The sequence below is a fragment of the Parambassis ranga genome, chromosome 14 (assembly GCF_900634625.1).
Source record: "Parambassis ranga chromosome 14, fParRan2.1, whole genome shotgun sequence".
Classification (NCBI taxonomy): Eukaryota; Metazoa; Chordata; class Actinopteri; family Ambassidae; genus Parambassis; species Parambassis ranga.
Genome location: NC_041034.1, coordinates 9,716,784 through 9,737,638, shown reverse-complemented (window position 1 = coordinate 9,737,638; position 20,855 = coordinate 9,716,784). Strand labels below are relative to the sequence as shown.

At 42.6% G+C, this 20,855-nt stretch overlaps 1 protein-coding gene across 4 annotated transcripts in view; it reads left to right on the top strand.

The window, feature by feature from the left end:
- Positions 1-295: 295 nt before the first annotated feature.
- LOC114446034 (transcription factor COE1-A-like) overlaps positions 296-20,855 on the top strand; it is a 66,302-nt gene continuing 45,742 nt past the window's right edge. For all 4 annotated transcript variants that reach the window (XM_028421428.1, XM_028421426.1, XM_028421430.1 and 1 more), the window contains exons 1-6: positions 296-423; positions 996-1,152; positions 1,785-1,848; positions 2,835-2,890; positions 8,401-8,474; positions 12,277-12,345. In XM_028421428.1, coding sequence (XP_028277229.1) covers positions 296-423; positions 996-1,152; positions 1,785-1,848; positions 2,835-2,890; positions 8,401-8,474; positions 12,277-12,345 — 548 coding nt within the window. The remainder of the gene's footprint in view (positions 424-995; positions 1,153-1,784; positions 1,849-2,834; positions 2,891-8,400; positions 8,475-12,276; positions 12,346-20,855) is intronic.

The window sequence follows — 20,855 nt, the reverse complement described above, 5'->3', positions numbered from 1 at the left end:
CACTGGGTCAGTCCGGGTCTTCACGCCCTTTCGGCGATTTAAACACGTGTTTTAACCTTTTGGACATTGTGGAGCTTTATGATTTACCCTCTGCTTTAGCGCTCACTCCCTCTTCAGGACTAGAATCCCGGGAATAAGGGGTGCACAGCTCAGAGAAGCGCATGCAACAGCAGCAAAGAGCGCAACCACGTTGCTTCACTTGAATCAGATTGAAGGATCCACGGATCAAGTGCACAACCAGGCGCGTAAAGACCGAGAAACCGAGGGACCGACGTCGTGCTTCGGAGGTTTGTTAATGTTTGGGATCCAGGAGAGCATCCAGAGAAGCGGCAGCAGCCTGAAAGAGGAGCCGCTGGGAGGCATGAACGTCCGGAGCTGGATGCAGGGGGGCGGCGTGCTGGACGCCAACACGGCCGCCCAAAGGTGAGCTCTGCCCGAGTTAAAGAGGCACTTCCATCCTCATTTATTTTCGGAACGATGGGAACAACAGGACCCTGCAGCATGTGCAGGACTGGAGAGCTGCTGTCCGGAGACAGAACTCTGGATGTAACTGCTGCTGGTATAATTTGGGGGATTCATACATTCTCCAACGCAGACTGTCATTTAACAGTTAACATCAACATGTGCTACAGACTTTTACGCACAGCGAGCATAGTGTAATGGGATTTTAATGAGCATGAAACTGAAGGAAAAATAAACAAATTTTGGCACAATACAATATTTCAGTCAGCAGTAAAATACAACATTTTAACGCATTCTGTTGCATATTTAAGGAACTAAATTACCCAACAAAGAGGGATAAAGCATCCTCTGCACGTGAAACAATCTAAAATAATTATGGTGTGAATAATCACAACAGCATAAATATCAGCTTTAAATAAAGACATCATATTTTCACAAATCATGTGGAAATCTCCTCATACAGGCCTATTTGAATTAATTTTTTACAACGTTAACTTCATAGCTTCGACTCATGCACGCATGTTTGTCCGCAGTGGAGTGGGTCTGGCCCGGGCTCACTTTGAGAAGCAGCCGCCCTCTAACCTGCGCAAGTCAAACTTCTTCCACTTCGTCCTGGCTCTGTACGACCGGCAGGGTCAGCCGGTGGAGATAGAGAGGACAAACTTCGTGGACTTCATCGAGAAAGAAAAGGTAAAGAATACTCACATCATTTAACATTTTAATCTTCAAAAAGGTTTATTATTATTATTATTATTATTATTATTATTATTATTATTATTATTATTGTTATGTTTTTTTATTATTTATTAGACACACTACTTAATACACATTACAATGTAAAAACGTATTTCGACCTTCCTTTTTTATTTTCTCTTTCTGTGTTTGAAAGCTCTTTCGACAGTGAAATAGTTTTAATTTACAGCTTCTGTTCAACACAACCACTTGCTCCATATAAACAGCGGCGCGCAGCCGGTCCTCTCAACAATTATGACAGCCCTTAAATTAGTCGAAATGTAGCGGGAGATTTTGGTGTGGAATTTATTGGCCCTCCAAACATAATCAGTAATTACAGAAGAATTAAAAAAATCCTCCACAATAACACCATGATTACACACAGAGCTGCACTTCTTTTGTTATATATCAGCTCTGAACATAAATCACACATTTTATTTTGTCATGTATTTAATGTATGGCCAGTGTGCGGGATTCACCACCTCTGGGGCCTACATGTGCACAGAGAGGTGGACACTTTAAAAAATGTTTTTATTAATTTTCTATTTATTTATTACCAATAAAGAACTCATTATTTGTTTTGGTTTAAGGAGACAAGCGGAGAAAAGACCAATAACGGAATTCATTACCGGCTGCAGCTTCTATACAGTAACGGTGAGTGCCCTGACACATGTACACATTCAGTCTGACCAATCAGCGCCATTTTTTTAAAGAAAGAAAATATGCACCAGATTTAAAAAAACGTGTCCTGTCCTCAAAGCAGTGAAATCAAAATGTTGCAAAATGTCCAACAGGCTGCCAGAAGTTCTTTATGCCTCAGAAATATCAGTGCAGAGTTATATGATTGAGTCATTTGACTGATTTCTATTAGTCAAATTTCAGAACAGCTGTTGCAGTTGCAGTTTGTTCCAGCTTTCTGTGGCTTCATCACTGTCCCCTAAATTAGTTTGTCCAGTCTGAAGTGGGCTGTTTGACAGTCTGAGCTGCAGCCTGCCAGCAGCTTTAATATCACAGCTTGCTGAGGAGAAAGCTACAATTCATGCTCTGCATTTGTTGATGTTTTAAATGCAGACTTGGGCAGTGGAAGCATGCTGTACCCAAACAAACAACAAATTATCAGTGCTATTGAAAGCAGATATGTCAGTGCTTGAATCAGAGATTTGAGGGCGGTGTGGTGTAAACGTGTGATTTTTGAGGTCTGTACATCAAAAACAATTGCACACACATCTGCACACAAATCTCTTAACTTGCTCACAACTACGTATTTTGGCTTTGTGACCTCTTAAAACGACATTACAGTGACTCAAAGAGTTGTTTTATTTGACTCATTTTGATGCTTTAAAGGAAACAAGTGTTAACAACACTAGAAAAAAGGCAAATATTGAAATAGCTGTGTTTAATCTTGTATGTCAGAATTATGTTTTTTTTTCCTGGTTATTGTATTGTCTTTAACATCTTGCCACTTACAAAATGTGTGTGAGTTTGCTGCTGATGCATGGCCAGAATGGTTAAGCTCATTATTTGTTCCCACTCCTGTCACCTTTCCATGTTCACTGAATGTGGCGTTTTTTAATGGAGTTCAACATGAAGTTCTGTTTGTCAGAATCTATGTAAACTTTAGGATTTTTTTTCCTCTCCAGGCATCAGAACAGAGCAGGACCTTTATGTTCGCCTCATAGACTCCATGACTAAACAGGTAAACACACACACACGCACACACACACACACACACACACACACACACACACTCTGTCTCACAGCGGTCTGTCACCTCTCCTGTTACCTCTCTGACAAAGAGCTGTTCCACTGATCCGCCTGTACTCCGCCGCCCTCTTCTATCTGCATGTACTCACACACACACAAATGATTGTGTGTGTGTGATTCAGCGGGTGGGTGTTTCCACGTTGTGTATGTGGGTGGAGGCGCACACACACACACACACCGCATGGCTCCAGGCGTTTTTTTGCCTGTGCTTCTCTTGCTGTGATTAGAGCAAGGAGGCAGTGAGCGGGTGTTGAGGAACAGGAGCGTAATTCTGCTGCTCACAGTAGGAAGTGGAAAGATATAACGGCACCTCTGGGATTTGGTCTGCTGAGTAGTAAGCATTTTCTGATCGGATCCAATTTTTCTGTTTTTGTTTATATGTACATTTATAGAGAGAATGCAGAGGATGCAGACTGAGCAACAAACAGAAGGCAATTTTAATGTTTGTGCTCTTTGTTTCTCAGGTAAACATTAAGAATTAAGACTCATTTTTGAGACAGACTAAAAGTTGTCTATCTGGTGTAATGCAGTGTGTGTGTGTGTGTGTGTGGGAAGGTATATGGAGCCAAGAAACCATGCTATGCACTGAATACTTGCTAATGTGACTCCAGGCCCTGACAGTCTCACATTACTGCTGCCACGCTGCACCACATACTGTGTGTTTGTGTGTGTCTGGCAGGCCTGAGAGACCACACTGTTTCCTAATAACACTGTTTAGTTTGAGCTTGGTGGGGTGACAACCAGCTACACACACACACACACATACACACAATTAAGCCTTGCTCCCTCTGGAAGGTCCAAACAAGGAAGAGGAGAGTTTGAACCCCCAAACACACACACACACACACACACACACACAGATACATTTCAAGTCAACACACTAGCGCCAGCCTCCTCTCTGTGCTGATGGAGACAGGTGGTGTGTTGCACCTGTGGGCTGCTGTTGGGCTGTGTGTGTAGCGAGAGAATGAGAGATGAGCAGACATTTATTGTATTCTGTACTGTGCACTGTATGTGTGAAGGCCAAACAGCACATGGAACAATAAAGCATGCTCAGTGTGTGTGTGTGTGTGTTATTCCCAGTGGTAGAGGAATGGAACATTAACAGGTGGTCAAACCAAAACAGCCGTGTGGTTGGCTTATAGTTGGTCAGTGATGTAATGCCACTGTCTCTCAATCCCCACACACACTGGTGCACACACTTCCTAGCCATTGTTGTCTTATTGTACAATAAAAATGAGTTTATGTTTTATTTTATCACTGAAGATAATGTCAGCAGTAGCTGATGAGGTTGTGGCTGTTGGTCAAAGGAGTTGTAAAGAACCTAGCACATTTATTTGACAGCAGTTTCACAGTCTTATTTCAGTTATAGTGGAAAGCTCTGAGCTCCTTCTTAATCTTTGGGGAAAAAAGGTATAGTCTCATGTCATATCCATGTGCTGACCTGCAATTTTCAGTTACCCCAAATAGACAGAAATACCAGGTTTACGTTATTTACATTAAACTTTCTGCAGACAAAGTCATCTTTTTACAATTTAATCCTTTAAATTAGGTTTTACATTCATGAATTAGGACCAAAAAACTGTATTTACTCTTCAACCACCAAATTGTAGTCAGTCTGTTTTCAATCTCTTTTTAGTCTAAGAGGATGTTTGTTTAAATTTGACACAAATCATGTTTGTAACAATAAGACTGCTGGCACTGGAAGTATTTTAGCCTATAAAATTAGTACATTGATTGAACGTTCCAAGTTCAAATCTAAGTTTTTACTGCTGTTTAACATCAAAAGTGTAGGCTGTTGGATTAAAGGTTGGAAAAGCATAATTTAACATTATACTATCCTCAACAGTGTTTTGTACAGGTTGTTGTATTTGTCTTAAATTTAGAGTGGAAACATCCTGTAACATCTATTTAATCTATTTTTTAAAACTTTTACCAGATAAAAGCTTCCACACACCGAGGGCAGTGAAGAGGCTGCAGCTGTGAGAATGCTCTGGTTAATCTCTTCAGTCTAGACATGGCTGCAGCAGTAGCATAGCTCTTTTTATATTTTAAAGACGGGTCAGAGTGTCTAGAAATAGAAAAGCATAAGAATGAGGATTAAGGTGAAACAATTGCAACATTGCGTGCCCCTGTGGTTAAACTGCATGGATTAGAAGGGATTTGAATGCTGATAGCGGAGAATGTTCTCTTATAACATCCTTGAACAGTTTTTAGACAGACACCATTATCTGAAGTAGAATCTGTTGGGACAGAAGGTAGTCAGAGTTTGTTTCTCTTTATTTTTCAGGGAGATTAGCTCACTATCATGACTTTATACATGAGGATGCAGCCTCATGGTCAAAAATTACAGATGGTGCTTTAAAGTGCAGCCTCTGGTTGTGAAGTGTTAAAATCACTGCACGTCAGATGGAGTTTTGTGTAAGTGTTCTGCTCTGAAATGTGGATGTGGTCTCATTAAGCTAACATCCTTGATTCTATTTATTTCATAGCACTGACTGTGACTTCACAGCCAGGAAAGTAAAGCTGTTCTTAAAGTAGGCAACTATCTCTGTTCTATTTTTGTATGTCTACCTGTTTGTTTGTGTGTGCTGAGGGCCAGCGCTGATTGTGTTAAATGGAGGAGCAGAGCACCTCCTCAGTCTTTTACAAGCAGAGCGAGGCGCTCGTTGATCACGACTCTGTCCCGGAGAATAAAGCGTCTGTCACTGCGGCCCTGTCGGATCACTAGCTCGCTAGTCGCCGTTGACACTAACGCAGGAGGAAGTGTGTTCCCCTGCTTAACAGATCCTTGTTTACATGCGGCGCATGTCACGCTACTTCAAAGGTGGAGGAGAGAGCAGCAAAGATGGTGCATGAAAGGCCTGGTGAGGCAGAGAGAGGGAGGGGACAGAGCAGGGAAAAAGGCAGATAAAAGAGAGGAGCAGAGCACGCCAAGTGACAGAGATGAAGAATCTGAGGCAAATGTGGTGCCGGGATGGTAGAGGAAGTTGCACACGTACACAAGAGTCTGTCACAGAAGGAGGGTGATGTATTATTTCCAAATTATTCTTTGTGTTGTCATTTTTTTCCTCCTCCTTGGAGCTGCAGACATCTCAGGTTGCCAAGCAGGACAGACCGAGAGTTATCAGAAACTTTAGAAGTCAGTTTAGCACAATTTCTCTGTGATTGGCAACTTTTTATGATCCACAGTATCTGAGCCATCATACTGCAGGAAATTGCATCTCTCCAGAGGTCCAAATAAAGTCAAAACAAAGCAGAGACAGCTGGCACAGAGCGAGATGAGTCAACTGCAAGCAAAGCAAAGAGTCAGCTGGGACAGAAATGGATATCACAGAGAGGTTTTTTCATGCATTGTATCACCATGGCGGTAAACATTTCACCATCCTGTCTGAACAGGACTGTGCTGTATTGTGTCTCACTGTGTGGTGGATAGCTGGTAATAAGTCTATTATTGGCTGTTTGTGTTACTTCCTATATCGTTGCGTTGCCTTTTTAGGACTCCCTCTCATTATAGAAAAGCACAGTTACCTCCTGATTCTGTTTTTAAAGATGCATCGCCAAGGATTAAAAGCATTCATGTGCATGAGCAAAGAGGAGGGAGAGCAAAAAAGTAGAGACGATTGAGATGACATCGATGCATGTTTGTCCAGGGTAGGGAATTTGAGTTCCTCTTCTGTCCCCCTGGTACAGAACTGTATATTTACAAGGCTTGTAAAACTGGTTCAGGTGTTTTGGACTGACCTCAGCCGTGTGTTTTAACTTTTAAAATGGTTCTGCTCTGTTTATTTTGTTTCCTGGAAAGATGAAATGTTCAAATTGCAAATCATCATTTCCAAAGCTTCTGTGGCTCTTTTGGAAATGTTAGCTTTAGCTTTAGCTCAGCCTTGACGCTTCTGCCATATGCTCATATATTATTTTTGTTTCATATTACACATCAGGCTTACATTGACTGGGCATCCACATCCCAGAAGTCCTATAGACCACCAGGAGTCATTCGGGCCCCAGGTTCACATGTCAATACATTTTTAGCAGGGGCTTTTAAAATGGAATATGCACATGCATGGAAAATTGTAACTGACAAGGGCCCCGGGCCCTGAAACACATGTGGGCTCCAATTCCAGAAAACACAGAGGGTCCTGGAGACAACTAGCTATTAGTATGAAATGCTTTGGGCTACAATAATGGGGCCCTCTGCCTCTTTCGCAGGTCTCCATTAATGCAGCAGAGCTCCAAGCGAGTTTCTGAGGGCCGTACTGGGATATACTTTCCATAAGGAACATGCTCGCTGTGGGGCCCCTGGGAAGACAGACCAGTCTCACTCATTAGATACAGTGTAATCTTTCCCTTTTGTGTTAACATCTGTCGCTTCACACACCCTTCATCACTGGAGTCAGTGCTGAAACAGGATTTCCACAGAGTAAGGTTTTAAGGCAAACAAGTATTTGCTTTTACAGATAATTACACTATAGGTATGATTCAGTGTTTCATGTGTGGCATCAGTGTAGGTGTTGCTTTGTCTACACTTTTCAGTAAATGAGCTTTTAGTGTTGACATGATGACAGCAGCAGTCTGAACCTGAGGATTATCATACAGGACAGAGAAAGTTCCTCGCCGTTTCCTGGGAAAAGTGAGCTTGTCACTCAGTGAGGCTCGCTGCAGTTTGTAACGACACATCAAACAGACTGGAATAGACCAAAGACAGACAGGGCGTACGTATTGATTGATAGATAGCTTAGTGGTGTATGACTTATGCCTTCGCTTTATTCTGAGCTTCTTTATAGAACCAGGGATACACTGTAAGCAGGGAACCTTTGCAGGAGCAGAAACTCTGGTCACCGTGAGCTCACCTTGAAAGATTCACACGCTCAGCATGTCAGCCGACGGTTGTTATTTTGTGGATTCTCTATAAAAAGAGTGTGTGAGCAAGGTGTGTGTGGTTGTGCGTGTGTTGGGAGGGAGGTGACGGATGTACGTCAAGTGGAGGTGTTATTGCTGAACTGCATGTTCTTTGAGGTGAAGTGGGAACTAACCTGTTAAATCCACAACACTTTGCCGGTGCTGCTGTTATAAACTGATGGAAGAAATTAAATGTGCAACACAGCCCACAGTGAAAGGCTTCAGAATGTTGTCATCTCGTCTCAGCAAAGTGCAGCGTAGAGAAAACATGCAAATTTTGTACGTTTTCATGCATCCATGCACCACTGCAGGCAGTGAGTGGCACCTATCAGAGGGTCTGAGTGCAACTTTAATGCCTGTAAAAGCAGGATTTTATGACAGGGTGGTGATTTATACCTATGTTTTACTCATGCAAACTCTAATGATTGCTCTGTTGTTGTATCACGTATAAAAAAATCACAGTTAAAAGCGTCATTTTGATTGATTACACAACACAAACATCTCAAAGCTGGCGTTAATTTTATTGTTCTTTTCACTTTCCAGGCGATTGTTTATGAAGGTCAAGACAAGAATCCAGAGATGTGCAGAGTGCTGCTGACACATGAGATCATGTGCAGGTGAGAACAGGTGCATCACATCTCATCTTCATCCTCCTTAAACCCTCCTCTCTTCTCTTTGCTTCTCTTCTCTTCTTCTCTCCTTACTTTGTTCATCTGCAGAAGGTGCTCACCAATCACCTCTCTGTACATTTCTTATTCTGTCACCCTCATTAACCCCACCCCCACAGACGCATACATACACACACACACACACACAGGAAGCTGTATCTGTTGAGGAAGATGAGTTTTGGCTATCAGGTTGTTGCTTTAATTATAATCTAAAGATGAATTTCTTTGGAAGTAGGTTGGGAGGAAAGAGTTCTATTTATAGAGGCATTTTACCAACCTATCCTATACAATAGAAAATGTGTGTGTGTGACCATGCATGGTTTGTGTGTGTGTGTGTGTGTGTGTGACGCCTGGTTAATTAGGACACAGAGAAACTCATTAGTCAATCTGAACCCTTCTGTTGTTTCATGGCTAACAAATGGGCCTTCCTCCACAATCTGACTATAAAATATAGGCAGGGACTCTTTCTTGCTCTCTCACACACACACACACACACACACACACACAGACACACACACACACAGACACACACGCTTATATATAGACACAAAGAAGTATGCGGCTGCACGCACAGTCATACACACAGCAGTTATAAAAATTCCGGTTTAGCACATGAATTAAGTTGTTCTTTTTCCTTGACCTTGTCACTGAACAACTTTAACTGTAACAATATAAATTGGGGTTCATCTATATGCACAAGCAGGGATTTTAGCCGTGAAATCAGGCGCACTAATATTTTATTCTATAGCTCACTGAATATTCCTCGAGCTGCTCGGCTACAGAGGCTGAAAAAGCCCATTGAAATTCTGATGTGATTTACAACAAATTTACAAATAAATTGCATTTGGCAACAGATTTTACTGTAAATTATTGTTGTTCATCACTCGAGGAATGAAGTGTGGACATGAATAAGCAGTGTTGCTTAACTTGTACAGTACACATGAATCTTGTACTGTAGGAAAACTACTGCTCTGTGAAAAAAAACGCTTCCTCTGGGGGAGCAACAGTGCAGAAAAGTACGGCATCTGCAATGAGTGTAAACACTCGCATGTCTTCGACAGCCGCTGAGGTCAAAGGTACGGCTGTTGCCTCATGTTCTCACATGCTGATTCTGCAAGCAGGGGCTTCACACACACACAGAACGTGCACGCACACAAAGAGCTCAGGGCGCCCATTAATCAGTGTGGCTTATTGTCGTTGTGGTGCTATTAGCCATATGCTCCCAGCCAATCTGCCACCACACAGACCTGCGTCGCTAAACTGGTTGGAGCTCTGGCACAGAAATGTGAAAGGCTTCCCTCCAGGATGAAAACAAGACAATAGAGGCCTCATAACATCGGTACAAATGTTGGCGCATTTCGTATTTTAACCGTCACACGCTGTTTTTTTTCTGTATCGGCTCTTTATTGGAGCTATGTGTGTGTGATGTTGGGTGTTTCATTGCGTTGTACGTAATTCAGCCTGACACTTTGGGTTTCTTTGGAAACTTGTGCATCTACAATAAAATTTTAAACAAAGTTCTGCAAGTTTGAACAATGTTTAGCTGCACACCATTCATTTTTAATGACTTGCTCGCAGCAGTCCGTGTACATGCTACATCCTGAGAAACATTTCACTTGCAGTAATTGCTGCAAAAATGAAGAACGTTCTCCTATTTTAATGTTGGATATGAATATAGATTCATTTAATTTGATATGTAACACTAAAATTTTTATTTCATATTTCTTCTACATATCATCATATATAAAGGATGACTGTGGGATATGATGATGTCTGTGATAATGCTGGTTCTGGTTGCACAACACAAACATATTTAATTTTTTAATTGTTAATAACAGCAAATTGTCTTATTTAAAAAAAAAAAAAACTGAAACCTGAATTTTTCTATGAAACATATCAATAGTTTTACCTCATGTCAACATTTATCACATAAATACAGATCAGATGAAGCTGGTATCTCCACTCCATGTTGTTGAGACTCCATTGTTTAACAGTGTGTGTTTGTGTGTGTGGCAGGAGGAGGGGGGGAGCAGATGATTAGATCACCAGGATCCAAAGCAATAAGTGCTGCATTACCCCCGTCCCACCCCTCGTTTTCCTTCCCACTACCCCTCCATTTATAACATGTTCCACTCTGCTCCCTTCTCCTCTTCCTCTTCTGTCCTGCCCTTAATCTCCCCTCTGCATCTACACCACCCCCTCCTCCACCCCCATCAAAACCCTCAACCATCCTTTCCTCCTTTCTCTCACCCCTCCCTTCTCTTCCCTCCTTGTTCCTTTACCTCTTCTTTCTTCCTCTCTCTGGTTCTGTTCTCCAAAGTTACCGTGTAGTGACCCAGTTCATAGAGCGGCAGAAAGGGAATGACAGTGAGAGCAGAAAGATCAGCAGAGCAGCAGATAGTGGAGACAATGAGTAAGGTGTAACGTATCAGGCTCTTTCTTTCCACCTCTGCCATCTGTGACAGTGGGAAACCTGAGATGTCTCCCCTTCCTCTTCTTCCCACCCAAACCGCTCCTCTCCTGCCCCCCCCTTCACACACACACACACACACCCCTCTTGTTTTAGCTTTCCCTCCCACGCTCACCCTTTCACTCTTCCCCCTACTGGCTTTATCCTCCTGCCTCCTGCTTACGCCTTTATTCATAATTGATGCACGCAAGAAAGCCTCTTTGACACACTTGTAGTACATTTGTGTGAATTTTGATAAGCATGCCAGGATTTTTTTTTTCTCACGTATGTGTGTACACCCCGCCCACTCCTCCTTTGAGCCTCAGGCCCCTCCACCCTCCATCTCACCTGTTCATCAGTACAATTAGGATGGAGCTGAGACTGCACTGTGTTAAAACACATGCACGGCAGTTCTGCAAAGTACACACTGAAGAGATCCTGGGACTGGGCTCAATACCTATCTGTATATAGTTCATGCTATTAAAACTGTGAAATCATGGATGATTAATAGACATACACATATATAACATCAGGAGGTGGAGGTGGTGGTGGTGGTACTCTCTTACTATTACCCAACAGGTAAAACTTCAGTTACATGACAAACTTCTCTCATCTGCGACATGTTTCCCTGCCAATTTCTTTGTTACCATGGTAACAAGTACATCCCAGCTGCTAGAATTTACCTGTACGCGCACAAGACCATAAGAGAACACATGTAAACACATAAAGACGTGTTTTCCATTGTGTGGTTGTAGCATCACTCTGTAGTGGCAGCTGTGGGGGCACAGTGGGAGTTAGAAGCAACAGGCACTGCAGGATAAGGTTAAAAATGGAATCTTATACATATGTTACACAAGAGCTTATGGAGGACTTAATAAAGATGATCAATTTAAATGGTCAACCCACCACACCCATGTATTTACTGTTCAAAGAGCAGCTTGAGCCAAATGATGGTGTTGTTTAGAGATTCAGTGGCCATCCACATGTTCAGTGGTTTATGTTTGAGTACATATTGTAAAGAGTTCTTCTTTCAGATCCAGCTGACACTTTCCATGTCATAGAAGTCTATTTTTATCTGTGCTTTCAGAGCAGATCTACCTTAACAGACTCTCAGTAAAATGTCTGTTTGACTTTTTTTAGGCAGATTTGATCAAAAGCTTTAAATTTGGTAAAAAGAAAAAAAACACAATGTGCCATAATTTAGAACTCCCATATAATGTACTGCATGTTCGCTGTGTCACACTCTTTCCTCACTTTGCCCCGTGTCTTCTTCTTTGACGGTCTTCTCCTCTCTTCTCATAGTCGGTGCTGTGACAAGAAGAGCTGCGGGAACCGTAATGAGACGCCCTCAGACCCCGTTATCATCGACAGGTACTGTCTCTCACTTTGCCTCTGTCTTCCTCTCTCCCACGCACACACACACACACACACACACACAGTCACATACACACAGGATGAGGAACTGCACTGACCCGTTTGAATGGCGGTGTGGGACGGGATGTTTGCGTGTTTAGATGATCTGCTGTCACTCCTGAAATAGATGCTCCTCCTTGGATGGAGTTCTGATGAGAGGCAGAGTGAGACTTTGCAAACCAGTTAGACTCATTGATGGTGGTGAATAGCAGGAGGAATTAAATGTCTATATGTGTGTTTTATTTATTCGTGCATTTCAGTCCTCATTGATCTGTGCAGGGGGAACACAAATGCACATCAGCTGCGCAGTTACAACCTCATATCTGGTACACTTATGCACACCTTCAGATGAACGTGTGCTTCCTCCATGTAATGGAAATACAAAGCTGTTTACTAGCAGGAGCTGTCTGTCATTTCCCTGCTGCTGCTCCTGTCTGTCTGTCTGCCTGTCTGTCTCTTTCTTCCTTTCTGTCTGTTGGAGGCGAGGGACTGAAGTTATCCCTCCCTTAACACCCACCCCACCCCTCTCTTTCTGTCTCTCCTGCAGCAGCAGCACAGAAAAATGGGTCATGAGCAAAGAAAAAAGTGACAGAGAAAAACTGAAATGAGATCCAACCTCATTTTAATCTGATTTCTTCTTGGCAGTTGTTGTAACCCTCTGTGAACAGTTCCTACTGCGTGCACGTCTGTCTGTGTGTGTGTGTGTCACAGTGAAAGGAGTGAAATGCTCTCGTCACCACATTATTACAGAACACACTTTTCAGTTGCTCCAGGAGATAAAAACCCACCTTGCCTGCACAAAAATCTTGAATTCATTTACATTTGAACATGACTCATTGTCTGACAGTACGACCAGATGTAGGTGATTAAGTCAAAATATTTGGCACCTAATCACACCACATGAACACTGGAAGGCTCACTCAACAGGTCATATGAATGACAATCATATACATGAAAGGGAATAAATTCCTTAATGTGTGTTGTATTGATGGATAAAGTTGAGTATGTAACACCTTCTCAGCAGCTGAGTTTTTGAATGATCTCTGCTGACTGTGTCATCCAGCATTTGTTATCAATGGCATAACTGTGGGTAATGAGACCCTCCTCCACCTACTAGTAGGGGAAAGATGGTGTGTTAGCATTTATTCTGATGAGATTACAGCAGCTACCTTGTGATTGCGTGGATAAATCCATGCTTTTGTCTTTGCTACTCATCACCCTCCTCAGACCCAGTCAAACGATAGCCGATGCACTCCCAGATTGGTTCTTCTGCCTATATACTGGCAAAACTTTGTAAATAACTGAGTCCAGCCAGCATTTTACAGTGTCACAACCATGACAGGATGAAGTTAGCATAGTTAGATGCAAATTACATTGTCATCAAGACATAAAATTATTTTTTCAGTTCCTTGACATTTAGAAGAGGACACACAAGGTTTTAACCTCAGGCTAATGATGTTGTGTAGTTTTGACAGCTGAGGTAGGCAGGCATGTAAACAAGCTGGTGTTTAGTCTTTCTTTTAAAGACACAAGAGAAACACGTTGCTTTACGTCATGTAACACTTTTAGTTTCGTTCCATCGTCAGGTCAAACATACATGAATTATTGTTTTCATGTGGTTTTTCGCTTTTTCTCAAAAAATCAAATCAAATCAAATCTTAATAAGATAAAATATCAACACATTTTCTATGTGTTTTTGCTGTCATTCTATTATTTTATTATAATATGATTTTGAATATGCTTGTTACAAAGGTTTTTTATTTGACCCTTATGAACGTCATTTTCTGTCTTCCTCTCCTCTTTTTTGTGTTTGGAGAAATCTCATGAAGTGGATAAACACTTGTGTCTCAAAGTAAACTTTTGATGGCACCATTTCAAAGAGCATGAATCATATAATAAGCATATATGTGTGTGTCCTATATGAGACACAGAGTGCAAAAGGTTATAAGATTGATGGGTTCACATAATTATGTATGTGTGTGTAATGTGTATAAGTGTGTGTGCAGGACATTATGGTATCTTTTCACCTCAGCCCCATTCTTCTGTCTTAGTCGGCTATCTCAGACATCTCAGCTTACACCCCATTATATATTTGCCCGGAAGGTGTGAGAGAGTGTGTGTGTGCGCACATCTGTGTGTGTTTAGATGGCTGTTACTTGGATTGGGCTGCTAAAAGAATATCTGATATATTAGACATAAAGTGAATAAATCACATGCATTTTATGTGTGTTATTAGACTGTGTGAGGCACTGTTGGTGTGTCGTCTGTGACATTTTCCATGGCTAAAGGAGAGAAGCAGAGTGAATTGTGGGAGATGTCAGGGAACTTTGGTCAGGATGGAATGTCAAGGTTACCGTGGATACCGTGGGATACTTCCTGTAAGCCCCCCTTCAGTTTGCATTGGTTCACAGCCTCTTGGTGCAACATCTGGAACTCTGCTGTCTGACCCAAACATGCAGAGAGAGAGAGACAAAGTTTTAATGTCACTGCTTGTAAACACAACTGGAATCACACGCAGCCCTTTGCAGCTATAATTGTTTTTAAATGTGTTGCTAATAGTCCTAGTTATTTTTATATTTAATATAAAAAAATGCATGTGTTTTTAAAGGCACCACATGTTATATCTGCGTTTGATTGACAGCAGCTGGCAGGCCGGGCCCTGTCAGGTGATGAAATGAGCACACCTGCCGTAACTTAATAGCTATCAGGGAAGCGGTGTGTTTTTAGCAGTGTGATGGAGAAGTAGGGAACACATCAGCCTCTAAACTGTCTACCAAAGTAACAGGTGAGTATATGTTCTGTGTGGCAGATGTGTAGCTAATTAGCTAATAGCCTGCAAGTAAAAGTGAGCTTTCGATTGTGTGTTCCATTAACAATGCAGGGCAAGGTGGGCTCATGTTTGTTAGTAAGTTAAGCATTTAGCAGCTCTTGTTTCTTGTTTCTGCATCCTTTGCTCTGCTGCTGTGATTTCTGCATGGCACCATATAAAATGAAGCCAGAGTTTTTAGGATTCACGTCTCAATTGCAGTTATTTTGAATAATGGCAGAAACTGTGAGTGTTGTGTGTACAGTGTTGTTGTTGTGGCTATGGAAAGCATAAACTGACGGAGGGCACAGTTCTGAAATATAAAACCCGGGGCATGTATTAAACTGAAAGCTTTTACAGGGGAGAAACAAGGATGACAAATTCCTTTGTCATTATGGCAAAAACAAATTCCAACATGCTGCTGGCTGCTGCACTTATTTCTGGGTACAAACAGGTAAAAGAAACAGGGGGTGGGGTGATTGACAGCTCATTGCGTGGTGTCAGTGTGGATATCAGTCCTTGTGTGCATGTGTGTGACTGACAGCTAGCTCATCGCATCATGTGTGTATGTGTAAATGTGCGAAAGTGTGTGTGGCCCAGTTAATCCGTGTTGTAGCGCAGTGAGTGTCCCGCAGCCGCTCAGGGTTAATATAGGGTTAACGACATGCAACGATATCCTATCATACGCCTGCTTGACTCCTAAAGAGCCACATCCACTCGCCTCCTCTGTGTGTGTGTGTGTGTGTGTGTGTGTGTGTGGCTGCCATTCACTTTCTCCATGTATCTCTTTACTGTCTTTTCTGAATCACCACATCCTCATCGCCTCCTTTTTTTGGGGGGGTTCTTTCTCCTCCAACATTGCCCCATTCCTCACCTCTTTTTGCTCCTCTTTTTTACTTGTGCTCCTCCTCACCCTCTCTCACCCATATCCTTCTTCTCCCCTCCCTCCCTTCTTCTCTCACTCTCTGTCTCCTTTCTCCTTCTTTGACTCTGTTTTAGTCTCTCTGTGGCCCTGAGGGGTTACCTACCTCACTGCTCAGCTTGCTGCCTGTTTAGACGTCTACAATTGGTTTAATAGGCTCAGGCTGTGCAGGCTGTGTGTGTGTGCGTGTAGTCTAAGGGGGTTATAGTCTCAGGCAGTGTGTGTTCAGGACTTAGATCAGTGTCAAGACTTGAGGAAGGCAGTTTGGGAGTATGTGAGTGTGCATATGGGGTACTAGTGTGTGTCCTCTCAAAGTCTAAAGAGGCCCACATAAGCCTGAGGGTTTAAGGGGTTCCCTGGCAGTGTGTGTGTATGTGTGTGTGTGTAATCTATAGGGTTAAGAGGGGTCATGGCTTGAGGAAGGGATGATGGGAACGAGGAAGGGATGGTGAAACGATAGAAGGAGGAGGTGAAGATGATAAGACAGCATTTACAGGGAGGTAAAAGGAAGAAAGGAGGAGTATGAAGAGAGGAGGAGGAGGAGGGAGCAGGCTTGTCTAGGCAGAAGGAGGAGAGAAAGGAGGAGGAGGAGGCAAAGGAGGAGCAGAGCAAGGTTTGTTTCAAGGGATAAGAGCCTCAGTCTGGGGAGTCCTGTCAATCAAAGAGCGCCGGGTAGGGGAGGGGGTTGCGCTGTCAATCAGCTGGAGGAGGAGGAAAAGACGGGGGGGTGAAGAAAGCCGACAGAGGGAGTGAGTGGGATCTTCTAAACGATCTCTTCATCTTCTCTGCCTTTGTCTTTCTCACTATCTCTCTCTCCCTCCCTCCCTAACTCACTCTCTCTTGTCCTAGTTACCAAAATATCTCTGCCAACCTGGTATGTCACTGTTCGCTCAATTGTCACTGTCTGACACACACACGCACATCATCTAAAACAGATTGTGAGATAATATGCCTCCTCCTTTCTTGACCCGTCCTCATCACTCTTTTCCTTCTTTGCCCTCCTTTCTTTCAGATCTTAATCCTCTCATATTCTAATTTGCTTTGTGTGGTGGCATGGCCATAATTAGGCACAGTACTGTCAAGACTTTGTGCTGTAATGCAAGAATAATGTCGTGTATGTATTAACATTACATTAAAAAAAGGGGCTCCTTTGAAAAACCCAGAAATTGATATCACAAAAAGGCTTTTTACCTTTTCTTCTTCTTTTTGTGACAGACAGTCATCAGCTCTCTTAGTGTCAATGGATGGTTGTGATGATTGACACTGTTTTCCCAGGTGAAATGACACATGACATGGATGCAGTGTTTGCTACTGTGACTGTATGTATGCAATATTAGCATTATGGCAAAAATGTGGACAACACGGCTGGCTTTACAGTTCCATGTTAGAATTGAACTCAGGACTTGAGTGAAGGTCCTGTGTGTGACTCTTTCTTTGATTGTCCTTGTCAAGCTCCAAATGTGGCAGGTTAATTGGAAAGATAAAGGGTTCTCAGACCTAATTAAAAATGAATTGTATTGTCTTTTGCGTTGCGTGTGCTTTGGTTGGTTTGTTGCAGAGGTCCCACATTTCCCATTTTTTAAGCTAAGGATTTGAATTCTTTCAGGCTGACTCTGCTTGTGTTGCTGCATCACTTCCTGTGTTAAAGGTCAGCGGTTGCTTGGAGATGAGGACTACTGGGAATTATTCATACCATTGACATAATGTCAGCGTTCACTTTGCTGTGTTTGTGTGTGTGTGACTGTGTATATGAAGGAGGGACACAGAACTATGTTTTATTCATTTCTCTCATTTAGTCCTGCAGTGGGCACCTGTCCTAGCATTTAGAAACCCAACATACACATCATATGCTGATTTAGTGTGCCAGGTTTAATAGACATACATACACAGTCAGATTATTTTTCTCTGTCTATTTTCTTTAATTCTCTCTTACCCTTCAACCTCCAACAAATATCTAAGGCTACAGGCTGAAGAGTCACCCCAGAAATTAAGGTTTTAGGGTTTGTTTCTTTTTTGTTTTTGCTAGTTTTAGTGGAGGAGTGCTGTTGTTGTTGTTGTGTGGTGCTGAGGATATCATGTTATTCATCTGTGCTGCTTATTACTTCTCCATCCATCTTTCTGTGCTGTGTGTTATGGAGGATATAAGTAAGAAAACTGCCATGGGGCACGACTGTAGAGGGTCCACACAGATGTATAATGTCTACACACACACACACACACACACACACACACACACACACACACACACACACAGAGAGAGAGAGAGAGAGTTTTCCATTTTTTTCTACTCTCGTTTCCTCCTCTTTCACCTCTCTCATCCTCTCTTCCTGCTGGTCCCCTCCCTAGCACACACACACACACACACACACACCCTTAGGCTGGGATCACGTTACCCTAAAAGCTACAAACGCTGACATGATGGCCTTAAAACGCTCACATTTTGCCATCTGTTCCTGTCGAAGCCGTTATGATGCCTCGATTACTTTAAGAGGCTTCATGTTTTTGTTTTTGTGCAGTCTGGGGTTGAGTGGGTCAGAATTTAAAATTATTACAATGTCTCATCCAACACATTTCTAAATATTCAGAGAGCTGGTAGTTTTCTATTTTCACTTTAGTGTTGTGCAAGTTCATGTCACAAAAGCTAGTTTAAGTTAGAGCTTGAAATTTATATGATGCTCAGAGTTTGGAAAATGAACTAGTTTAGTGTTGAACCAGTCAAATCTTCTCCACAGTTTTTAAACTGTTGGTTCACAACCTTCTGCTCTGTTAATATTTCTTGTGTAAATATTTGCGGAGGTGGCTCACATTTTTTATTTCAGCTCTGTTTTTGAGTAAAATGTGTTTTTATTAGTTGGAATCAGGACTAATTAGTTCATCAAATTCTGTTAAATGTGCAGCGTTCCCTGACATAACTTGTAAACAAACACAAACAACGACGCTTAAGTTAACAGTGTTTCAGTGAAATCTGCTCTTACATCCACTGATCAAATGGCAGCGATTGGATTAGAATCTGAAATGTGGGCGGCTGACAGAGAGCATCAGGATGAATTTCTACTCGATATTATAAATGATATCATCCAGGATAAAATCAAGAGGTGGAACAGAGGACATGTCTTTACGGGTAAATCTTTATCCGTCAAGCTGACTGACTAATTAACCTACCGACTGACTGATTCACTGACTTGGCTGATTGATCTACTAAACTTACTGACTAATTAACTCAGAGGGTGATTATGTAACCTACTATTGGACAAGCTTCAGTGGCTGTCTGGCAGTCTAACAAAAGACTAGCTGACGTGTGTGTGTGTTCGTGTGGTATGAGGATAACCTCCTGGTGGGCGATGAGACTGTGGTTAAAGGCCTCTGGGTGCCTACACAGAGATCTCTCTTACCATACACCCATTACTGGACAGCCATTAGTCTCTCTCTCTCTCTCTCTCTCTCTCTCTCCCTCTCATACACACACACACATATAGAGTTGGGGGAAAAGTACAGAGTGGCTCATTCACGATAGGTGGCTGGCGGTGGTGTATACGCATGTGTGTGAATATCTTAAGCTCTGTCATTAAAAAGCAAACAAATTTAGTTTATCTGGAAACTCCCTGCAGACTACACACACACATACACTCACATGTTAACAGACACTCTGATGAGAGTGGGAATTTTCCCCTTACCACAAAGTGAACCGGTGGTTGAGGTGTTTTGGGAGGCCGAAGGAGAGTGTGTTTACCTACTGTATGAGAGTTTGTACAACTGTAAAAAGGAATTTGTAGAGGAGAAGAGAGGCGAGGAGAGCGGGGAGGAGAGGATAAATGTGCCAGCCATGCATCATTTCATTATTAATAGCCGTGTCGGAATAAAAATGCTAACCTTGTCTGATCTAACGGACGGCTGAGTCTGCAAGCACTACACTTCTGTGTGTGTGCTGGAGGGACACTAGTCCACAATGAGGTCTTGTTTCCCTTTGTTAGGACTGTGCAGGGTGAGCTGGTGAAGTCACTGCAGCCCACACAGGTATAAATATCTGTGTGTGTTGGGGCAGTGTTTCCCGTATAGAACAGACCAGGAAGAGAGCACCAGTGTCCTGCCGAGAGGGGCATTGTTATCTACCTCCTCACTCACACACACACATAAATGCATCACCCCACCCAGACTGTGTTGCCTGATCTGCACACCGTCTGTGTCGCCATGGTAACACATAGCACACGCCCAAACAACAACAAACACAATGTATTGCGGAGCTGCAGACAAGACAAACTTCCTGCCCCACACACACATATCATCACACACTTGCAGTAACACATGCTCATGTATGTGCTGTTGTCAAAATGGACCGTTCTTACGTTCTGTTATTTCGGTTTCATTGTGCAGCTAGAAAGCAAAAACACACACACAGGCAGGCGAATGCAGTCCTATGGAACTGCGGAGGTGTAATCTGTCAGACAGGAAGCTAGCGGGGTCATAGGTCGCCAAGCTCTAATCGATTAGCCGTCAGTTAGTGCTGTGCTGGAGAGGAGAGCGCAGCTGTGGCCAGCACTTCTACAGTGTGTGTTTTATGGTTAAGTGTTTAGGGCTTGAAGCTTGTGTGTGTGTGTGCCTATTAGGAATGGCTTATATGTGTGTGTGTGCTCTGTGGCAGCACTGTGTGGGTGCATGTATTTCTTGGACGTATTGATCACAGAGAACTTCAGCTGATTCTTTTTTTTTTTCTCCTGACCCTCTGAGGTAAATCGCTGCTCT